General features: G+C 36.4%; 1 protein-coding gene across 1 annotated transcript; it reads right to left on the bottom strand.

Moving 5' to 3' along the window:
- Positions 1-9349: 9349 nt before the first annotated feature.
- Positions 9350-10708, bottom strand: LOC102429095 (cytochrome b5 reductase 4-like; the record flags this gene model as incomplete). The annotated part of the gene is made up of 2 exons (XM_023749283.1): positions 9350-10417; positions 10559-10708. Coding segments are annotated over 2 exons (761 nt in total), but the record flags the coding sequence as incomplete, so codon positions are not given.
- Between the last annotated feature and the right edge of the window lie 58 nt (positions 10709-10766).

The following is a 10766-nucleotide window of genomic DNA, read 5'->3' as shown; positions in this document are numbered from 1 at the left end:
ACCAGTCGCTATGACTTGCACTGACCACGAGGGGGAAGCTCCTGTTTTGAGTGTCTGCCCCATGGTGGTCAGTGTGTCCCACAGGGGAGCACATACGAAAGCTGAGCTCACAGCTGGCAAATGCAGTGGCAGTGGCAGGAGCCTCTCCCTCCTCTGGGGCAGCACTAAGGATGTCTGACTGACGGCTAAGGCCCCACTCCCCTTTGGGGAGCCAGCAGTCGGACATCCCCCAAGGCTCCCAGACTGCAAGAGGGAGCAGGCCTGGCTGAGGCACACACACACACACCCCCTCCTGAGTACATGAATTCCATGCACAGGGACTCTAGTATAGGATAAAAGGAAAACCTGCCAGAAATTGAAAGATGAAAGATGACATAAATTGTAAAGTGCATCATTACTTTACATCATGTTAAGAAGCTTACAATTAAAAATATGTCAATTAAAATATACCCAATATCTTCTAATCATATCAATTGTGTGACTTAAAATTAAAGGTTTAAAATGTGAAAAAATTCCATCTTAGAATGAATGAAATGTAGAAACTCATGTATAGCATACAATATGCATGATTATGACTGACTGTACATATTATTATTGCTATATGAATATAATTAATGATGTAAGTTTTCATCTGTTTAAATAATTTTCATATTGAAAAGAAGAATCAAGAAATCAACTAATAAATGTGGTGAAGAATTCAGTTATTTATCTTGAATTCATTTAGGAATGCAATTTCAACATTTTTATACCAGGGCCAGACACATGTGAGGCCCTTAATTTGTTTGCTTTTGCCAAGCAGTTTTTTATTGTTGTTGGTTTGTTTGTTTTTAAATATAGCTCTATGATAAGAGCTTTGGTTTAGCTAACCTAGATAGTTACTTTCAGTCTAACAACATAAGGAACCAATAAAATCTCTGTTGTATGTCTATCACTATCAGAAAAAGAATATAGCTAGTCAAAGGAAACTCCTGATTTTTTTATATATACATAAGTTTGAGTTTGAATTATTTATTGTTAGCACTATATTTTCACTCCATTTTGATCATGTACAATGTATAAAAGTTTTTATCTCTAATAAGTTTACCAACTAAAATTCTATCTAATATCACATTTTTTCTGAAACACTTTTGTATATGTATTTATATATTAGATACACATTTTATAATAAAATTCAGCATAATACCTTTTAATTTGTCAAGTTGAATCAAGTGTATATCAAATGATCTTCAGACTTTGCATTTAACAATGAAAACTAACTTTGGTTTTTGGTGTTCTCTAGGATAGATGAGCCCATAATTGTGATCAGGTATCCTGAATTCTGGACTCAATTTATATAAGTGCCAATTTATTTAAGTGCCCATGCCTCTTAAAGTAAACTAAAATAAAATGAGCCCTAGCTGGTTTGGCTCACTGGATAGAGCATCGGCCTGTAGACTCGGGGGTCCCAGGTTCAATTCCTGTCAGGGACATGTACCTTGGTTGTGGGCACATCCCCAGTGGGAGGTGTGCAGGAGGCAGCTGATTGATGTTTCTCTCTCATTGATATTTCTGACTCTTTGTTCCTCTCCTTTCCTCTCTGTAAAAAAAATCAATGAAATATATTTAAAGTAATGAACTGAGCAATTAAAACCCTGGTTGCAAAGAGATTGTCCAATTTTAATATTAATTGTAGCTAACATTAATATTTTATTTATAAAGTATACTACTCAAAATAACTGTATGTTAGGTGCCCGTTTTCCATATTTTACAGATGAGGAAACTAAGTTATACAGTTAGACAGTATTAAGGGCTATATCTTAAACCAATATATTCTGACTATAGGAGTACATTCTTCATGACTTTACTAAGCATATGCTGACTTCATATGCTTAGTAAGCATATACAATATTAGTTCACCTCTCTGTATTATTTGCCCATGAAAATTCTATATGAGAAGATTAAAAGAGTTTATGACAATGTTAACTGTATTTAGATTGTACTCAGTTAAATTATAGGCATGATTAAGAAAATATTTGTGGCTTGAAATTTGAAATTATACTCATAATAAAGTTATTTTGCCTGTTTGTCTCCCCTAAATAATATAATTTAATTTCCCTTTATCAGAATAACATTTTTATAATTAGTGCAATTTGAGATGACCATTTGATTTATAGTTAATTTATTTCATTTACAGATAATTATTGTGTGGTAGGCTAATTTCTAGGATCTATTTTTAAGGCAAGACTTATTAAATCACAAAATTTACAACTTAAATTATCCTTTAGACATACTATTATAATGTTAAAATAAATTTTAAACTTGAGAACAAGTAAAAATATTTATGTTTATAACTCTATATACATAAGAGTGATTCTTCCCCATTTGGTTTTCTGTCTTTTATTCTTTATAAAAATGTTTTTTTTTTATGTCCTATAAAACTACCTTTACTATAGCTTACACTTAAATTGCAGTCAAGTCACTATACTTAGGTAGGAATTTCAGCAGTTGCAACTTCCCCAGGATTTCTAGGCTACTTTTTCTTGTTCTCAACTTTCCTGGCTTTGTATTTTGGGGGTGTTCTAAAAGTTAGTAATGTTATTGGGCCAGAGGTAAAACTGATTTAATCCAAAATACCAAAATTTCTATTTAAGATAGTCATTTATATAAAACACATATATTTTATGCTACCCACAACTAACATTTTGTTTTCTTGTGCTGTCAGAACCCAGTATAGAATGATTTTTCTGAGAGAAGAGACTATGTTTTTTACATTTATTTCAACTGCTCCATGCTTCAAAGCTTCAAAGTCTAGTCATTTTCACATTTACTAAAAACAAGCTTTATTTTAAAATTTCTAAACACTTTACACACACACACACACACACACACACAGAGGAAACAAAAACACATTACTAGTAAGCAACCACACACACACACACACACACACACACAAATATGTCGCACACTAGAAAATTCAAAAAACATTATCCTATATATAATATTAAGGAATCTGGATAAAGAAATATTTTCCATGAATGGAAACATTTTGCTTCAATAAAGATATTCTAACTGAGAAAAAAAATAAAGAGACCTATTGGCTGTTTCCCACAGATACCTTCCAACTCAGATAAGATGAAACTATACTAATCTGAGGAGGCTTTGTGTTGTGAATTAGCAGCATTGAGATTCTGTGGAAAATGGAAAGAGAATACAGAGTTGAGTATTTTGTTATCTCAGGTCAACTCATGTAGAAATGTAGATAAGCAAGAAAATGTAATGAAAAATAAATAAGACAAGGGATTAATACTATCTATTAAACATTAAATGCATTATACATCACCGAATAATTTAAAAAGTTTGGTATTAGAATAACAGAACAGTGACTGAGGATGCCTGCAGACTGGTTTCCATATAGCCTAAAGGGGTGCTGACGGACCGGGCCTACTCTAGAATCCTGGGGGACACTGAAGACAAAAAGGAGAACTGAGCAGCATGCATGGGAAATCAGAAACTTAGTGAATTATATATCTCAATCTTAAGAAAGACTTCTTTGTGATCTTAATAAGACTAGAAAGAAACAAAATATCATAGTAGTTATCATTGGGGTAGAGACCCAATACTTCGTTATTCATTCAAGTATTTTTCAAATTTGGCAAATAAGCATAGAATGCATTCAAATAGGAAAAAGAACGTAAGATAAAATATATGAAAAATTTACTGAGAAGTTTTAAAATAAATTCTATACTTAGGTATAATTTTTTTTTATTCCTACTGTATTTGGAGATAATCATTTTGTGTTATATGTATATCCCCAATATACTGATGAAAGTTGTAAAACATATTTGCAAATTCCTTGACATAATACTCATAAAGAGATGAAGTTTCTCCCTTCTTACTGAATTTAGTAACTTGTTTGTAGCCAATAGAAAGCAGCAGAAGTTATAATCTGTGACTTCTGAACATGTTCTTGTGATATTGCCGTTATGTGAGAAGTCTGACCACCCTGAGGTTGTCAGGCTGGGAAGACCATATTTGGGCACTCAGCTGCAAATGAGCTCACAGTAGGCAGTCAGTATGAACCCCAAACCAAGTAAGTGAGCCATTTTGGAGGTCTGCAGACCCCATCAATATCTGACTGCAACTACATGAAAGACCTCAAGCTAGAATTGCCCATTGAGCCATTCTTGAAACCTGGAGCAAAATAAAGTTATTATTTAAAGATATTAGATTCTGGGGTAAAATGTTATGTAGGACTAGTAGGGACACAGTATTTTATAGGTGGTAATAGTTTTGGTCAATATATATACAGCAGTATTGAAAGGCATACAGCATCAAAAAGTAATGATGAAAAATCAGATACGCCACGAACTCAGGTAAAAAATTAGTACTTTACTCTTTATCCATAGTAGATCTACTGTTTTAATAGGTAGTTCTAGCAATCTTAACTTGTATTAAATAAACAATCACCATTGCAAAATATGTGTTAAATTTTGTTGGTTGTTTTGAGGCTATACAACACATTAATATTGTTCCAAACATGCCCAACTGGTGTGGCTCAGTGATTGAGTGTCAACCTATGAAACAAGAGGTCTTGGTTCAATTCCCGTTCAGGGCACATGTCGGCTTTCAGCCTAGATCCCCAGTGAGGGGGTCATGCAGGAGGCAGCTGATCAATGATTCTCTCTCATCATTGATGTTTCTATCTCCCTCTCCCTTCCTTTCTGAAATAAATATATATATTTGGACTGTCCCCAACACAAACATGTTTTAAAATTAGGCCTTCTTGTAAATTTCACCTTACCACTGAGAAGGCAAGTCAAAAGCAAATAGACCCCCCTTTTGTCTGCACCACTATGACCATGCCCCTGGCTTCTGTAATTCTGCTTGCTTCTTGGCTGATTGACAGTGAGACGTAGGGAGGTCTGCGTGTGTGCACATGTGGCACTCTCTGCCTGCGGTCCAGGGACGTTCCCCTAGGCTCAGGTAAGGCACCGAGTCCTCCATCTGCACTCTAGGCAACAGGCCTTCAGCACAAACTGCAATAGGTGTGGAAAGCCTGCAAAATACCTGGAAGCTTAGCACGTAAAGTAGAAAGAATGTCTAGAATGTGTGTGCGTGCCATACATGGGAGACAAAGAACCTGGGGATGTATATAAGGCAAAACCCTGCTGTGTTTGGTGCTCAGCCTTTGGAGGGGACTCCACTGGGCCATCACCGGTGTGAATAAACAGTCCTTTTCTGAACCTCTGAGTGCATTTAGTTTGTTGCTTCCCACTGACCTTATTTCTGCCACTTACTTTATTAGTCAGGGACAGTTATTTAACTGTGGGGAAAGTCTATAGGAGGAATCTCCAAAAGGTCGGAGGCCTCTAGGTGGTCCTTGCCAAAGGCAGCAGACCCTGCCTTGACTTTTCCAAAAAAGTCCAAGCCCCTGGGTGTTTTACTGGAACCTTTATGTTTAGTCTTTAGATGTCCTTGCTTAAAGGACACTGCAGATACATGTGTCTTCTCAAGGATGCTTACCCTTCTGATAGTATCTAATAGTTAACTTTAGTTCAAGCTGTTGTTACAATAAAAGCCTAAGGAGGCAGGCCAACGGGGCTGTTTGGTTTCTCAAGCCAAGCAGTCCCTTAGCCCTGTCTTTCACAGAAATGTGTGTCAGCATAATCATTCCTCCGTCACTCAGGGTCTGCAGGTCAACCTCAGCATTTAACCATATCAGAGAATCAAGTTTCTCATATGAAAATCATTGATAATTGTAAGAATTAAACAAAATCACATATATTAAGCACTTAGCATTGTGACTACTATATAGAATATGTTTAATAATTGCTAGTTATTATTTTTATTTTCATGAAGTAATCTATATTATTTCTAATTATTTCCCAAAACCATAAAACTTTTATTAAATTATAACATGTTTCTCTTCTCACATGGAGAGTATTCAGTTTGAACACTGCCATCATTGAATCTCTGATGTGGTAGAGAAGCTGAAAATTTTTGATTGAAGTTATTGGGGTGATATTGGTTAACAAAATTATATGTTTCAGGTGTACAAATTTATAATACATCATCTTTGTATTATATAGTGTGTTCATCACCCTAAGTAAAGTTTTCTTCCATCACCATTATGAATGAAAAGGGACCACATACTAACCTGATTAGTTCGGGGAAGGCCTGTGTGGCAGGCTTGCAAACTCAGAGACCTAAAGTTACCAAAAAGGATGGTCTCAAATTAAAACTTTTTAAGTTAAAACGCAGTTTATGGTGAGTTGTCATGTCCTAGGCTGGTATCTTCCCTGACAAAGGTCAATCTTTACCTTAACTGAGCCTATTGTCTTTTTGCATCTATGATATTATCATTGAAACATCAAAGTAATTTTCTTTTTCCTGGACCCCTCAAAGCACAGGCACCACTCTGCGAAGACCACAGATACCCTTATTGTTCTTGAGTTAACTGTTAACTATCCTACACCCACCTAAGTAAAAGAATATGTGTCTATCATTTAACTTTTTATCCAATCCCAGAGGTTTCCCCACTTTGCTTTCTCCCACCTCCCTTTCTACCACCAATGGATTTCATGTAACCCATTTACATCTCTTCAGATTGTGATATATAAAGCAAGATGCAAAACTGCTATTCTCTGGAGCATTATCTCAATCCTTTGAGATTTTTTGCTTCCCAGCAATTGTCAACAGTTTGACTCAAATAAACACAAAAAAATTCTTTACAGTTTGAATGCTTCTTATGTTAAAATTACTTGACGTAGTTGGCAGAATCCCAAAGGAGCTCACCCAGGAACACCCCACAGACCCGGACCTGGTGCTATGATGAGCAAAGGGTCCACTGAGCCCACCAGTTCCCTGCCCACTGGGTGAACTTGTGTGACTTGTCTCTTGGACCCAGAACCTTGCCTTGATTTTGTAGAGGGTATGACTTTATTTGAGCTGTATTTTTAAGTCCTCAAGGTGGAACTAAGGTTAACAGAACCCATGCTAAGGTGAGACAGAAGGAAAAAAAATGGGTGACTGGCTTTGATTTCAGTTTTTTTTTTAATTACAGTTGCTTTCTGAGAGTCTGAGCAAAAAAGCCTTCACCTAAGTGAGAGCTGAACTCATTCAGCTCTGAAGATAAAGAGGCACATCCTCCCTCTAGCCTGAATCTCAGGTATTCTGAGGTGACTAAGAACCTTTGTAGAGGAGTCAGAGGTCATTCCTTATGATGGACAGGAGCCCCCTAGGGAAGTTCTAACTCAACTGTAAGGAAGCTCACAGGCTCATCCAGGGGACTCCCATAAGGCTTGGTCTGCCAGCATCCCGAGCCCTTGCAGTTGTTTTATACAACCAGGAGAGAAACTGAGACACCTAAGAGGGTTGAATGCGACTCAAGGAATTGAATGAGAGCCTCATGGAGCTCAACTCATATGCGGCACACTTTGACCTACTACATAATATCCCTAGAAAATGTCCTCAGACTCTGCAGATATGAAAAAAACAAACAACAACAACAAAAAAAAACCCACAACCCTAAAATTAACATGGGAAAGTGTGCCGGAAACTTCCAAACCCCAGCCTTCATTTAATAGTCTTGATAGGAAGCCTTTACTTGCAAGTGCTTTACAGAAATAGGAAGATTTAACTAGAAAACATCAACTTAAAAATAGCCAAAATGCAGTTGTCTTTGGAAACATAAATTAATATTTTGCATGAAAAATTAGAAAAATGCTGGCTCTGAAATTAAACTAAATGAATGTGAAGCATATCTTGATTTGGAAATTAGAAGCTTCTAAGGAGAAGCATAGATAAATTCTTTTTTAAAAATAAATTAAGACATTTTAGAGACTGTCTCTGAACTATTCTGAAGCTAGGAAATGCCTACACCCCATTTTCCCCCTTCTATATTTCTTACACTACGTCCTTTGTTTTCTGAACTTCCTTCTAGACTTGCCCTTTCCCCTCCTTTCTTCCTTCTCCTTCTGTCTCCTCCATTTCACTGACTTAAGGGAAAATGAGAATAGGAATTCTAACAACTCCCCTGGAAAAAAACATTGGTCTCATCTAAAGAGGAACCTGACTTTATCTGGGATAAATTTGTGATGAATTCACAAAAATATTAACTGTTAGAATATGTAGTAGCTATTGTGACCTATTCCAATTAATACGCCTAATATTTTCTGAGAGTTAAGCAACAGAATTACTAAATAGGAGGCTGAAATTGTAAACTAGTAGGAGGCTGTTTTTACTGTAAAAATCCAGGTCACCATAAGAAAGATTGTAGAAAACTAAAATGGGATTTTAGTTTTAAAACAGAAGTAAACATAGGGCTGCTCTGAGGACTATGAGAAGGTATTTCCCCTTCTCCTTACTAATACTTTATGAGAAATTGAAATTATCATGAAAGGGGAAGTTACTAAGGCCATTGTAAATACTGGGGTTACTTTATCCCTTCGTAATCCCCACCCAACTAAGTTTCCCTACCTCAGAGTAAAGCTTTTGTGCAAATGGTAGGGGTACCTTCCCAACCAATGACTGTCTTAAAATCACAACATGTCCCTTTCAACTAGGGAATGTTACAAGGAAACATATATTTTTACTGGTCAAATCAGCCCCAATTTACCTGATAGTGAAAGGAATTTGGAGATAGGAGAGGCAGTTAGGGAAAGGGGGTCCATAAGAGAGTTATGCATATGTGACGGGCAGAGATAGCTCCAAGCCACCAGAATGTTTTCAAGAATGTTACAAGATAAGGGGAAGAAGAAGGGGGGGGCACTGGGTGAGGTCTGAAACTTTGAAACTGATACCATACAGGGAAGAGGGGAAAAGTGGCCAATTAGGAAAGCACAGGGGACATAAATTACGGAAGGGTCCAATTAGAAAGTGGCATGAACAGACAAAGAGCTGCCAGCATTTATAAACCTGAAGACAAAGACACTCACTGAACTGATTTTTTTCCCCATTTTATAGAGAGAGCAGGTTTTTCCCAATTTGGGGACCCCTCCCCAGGAGGAGCTTGCATACGCTTGCAATAAACTCCCACACTTTTGCTTAAAATCTTTTAGTCTGTGAATTTATTCTTCAAGCTTTGTGAGAAAAGAACCTGTGAGGAGAGTCCCAGCTTGCCATTCAGGGTATCAATAGGGAGAGATTTTCTTGAAACCTATGATGCCCACATATGCTTTTGCCAGGAGGATAATATGTATTTAAAACAAAATGAACCATATACTGAACCAAAAGGAAAATGATTATTTTATTTTATTTTATTTTATTTTTTTTTACTTAAGTATATTTTTATTCTACTTTGTATCAATGCCACACACACACACACACACACACACACATACACAGAAATTGTTTAAATCACTTAATAAGATATAACATTCCATGTTTTAATATTAATAACAATAACATAAATGATCATTTCCTGAGTTAACAGTGCAATGTAAAATTTAGTCTGTATTGCTAAGACATTTTACAGCATAGAAACATGATCCAAATGATCATTTACTTTATCATGTCATAAAACACAAGAGCTCATCGTAGAACAGTGAGACAATTTAAACGGTAAGAAACCTTGTGACTCATAACAAACAACCTGCATGTGTTTGTTGTCATGATTGACTTTCCAGGTCAAATATCAGTAGTAAAATAAGTTATGGTATAAAATAAAGTCAACAGGTTTTCCATAGTGACGGAACATTTGATTTCATTTAAGAAACAAGCCTGGAGTCCGGTTAACCTCTTAGTATATACAAAAATGTTGTCTTAAAAAAACCCTAAGCCATCACAAATTTAGATAAAACAGTTGAGTAAAAGACGACAGCTCTTCATTATGCAGTAAAACCATGGATCTCATCTTTGGAAAAGTTAAGATCATGCAGCATCCTCATTCCTTGTTCTGTAAATGGCATTGGTCCACAAATGCAGACGAGAACTTTGGATTTGTCTGAACTTCTTTTCAAAAATTCAGAAAGAAGATCTAATGAAATGTGTCCCCTTTTCCCATTCCATTCAGAAGTAGGTTTTGAGAGAACAAATTCAACATCAAATCTTTTATCTTTAAATGCTAATTTCTCCAATTGGCTTCTCCAAATTATATCATCCTCTGTTTTATTGAAGAACATCAGCTTCACCTTCCTGAGACTGGATATATTGGTCAAAGCATAATTCAGTATTTTAACCATTGGTGTGAAGCCTGTTCCAGCTGCCAATAAAAAGAGATCTTCCAATTCTTGGAACTGGGATATTTTAAAATTGCCTTCAGGATTGCTTACGGAAACAAAATCTCCAATCTGAAGATGATCAAGCTCTGGTGTAAAGAGTCCAGCAGGATAGATTTTGATCAGAAAGTAGATGTATTTATTATTGGGAATAACTGGTTCCTTAAACTCTGAGAGTAAGGAAGCAGATACAGGTGTATATGGCTTCACTATTTCAGTACCTGCAATAGTTAGCTTGAGGTAAACATGTTGCCCAATTGGCACCTGAAGGTGAGTGCTTGGTGGCAGCATCAAGCAGAAAAGCTTCGTATCATGAGTGGCATCTTCCTTGGAAATTAACTGGCACTTTCTGTAGTACAAACCTGTATCTTTCTTGGGAATAAGTGAATTATGATTCTCCAGGGGATGACCAAGACATTGCCAAGAAGTATTCTCTTTTTTCTTTAGGACAATCTCTATCTTTCCCACCTTTGCAACAACCCGCAAAGGAAAAATTTTCCTGAATTGCCTGGCTTAGCCCAAATTTTTTAAAGATTTGAAAAAACCCCGAGGAAAGTTTCTCCCCAAAAG

This window comes from Myotis lucifugus, unplaced genomic scaffold (genome assembly GCF_000147115.1).
Source record: "Myotis lucifugus unplaced genomic scaffold, Myoluc2.0 scaffold_4973, whole genome shotgun sequence".
NCBI classification, from domain to species: Eukaryota; Metazoa; Chordata; class Mammalia; order Chiroptera; family Vespertilionidae; genus Myotis; species Myotis lucifugus.
Note: the sequence above shows the minus strand (reverse complement) of the source record. Positions and strands in the feature narration are given on the sequence as shown.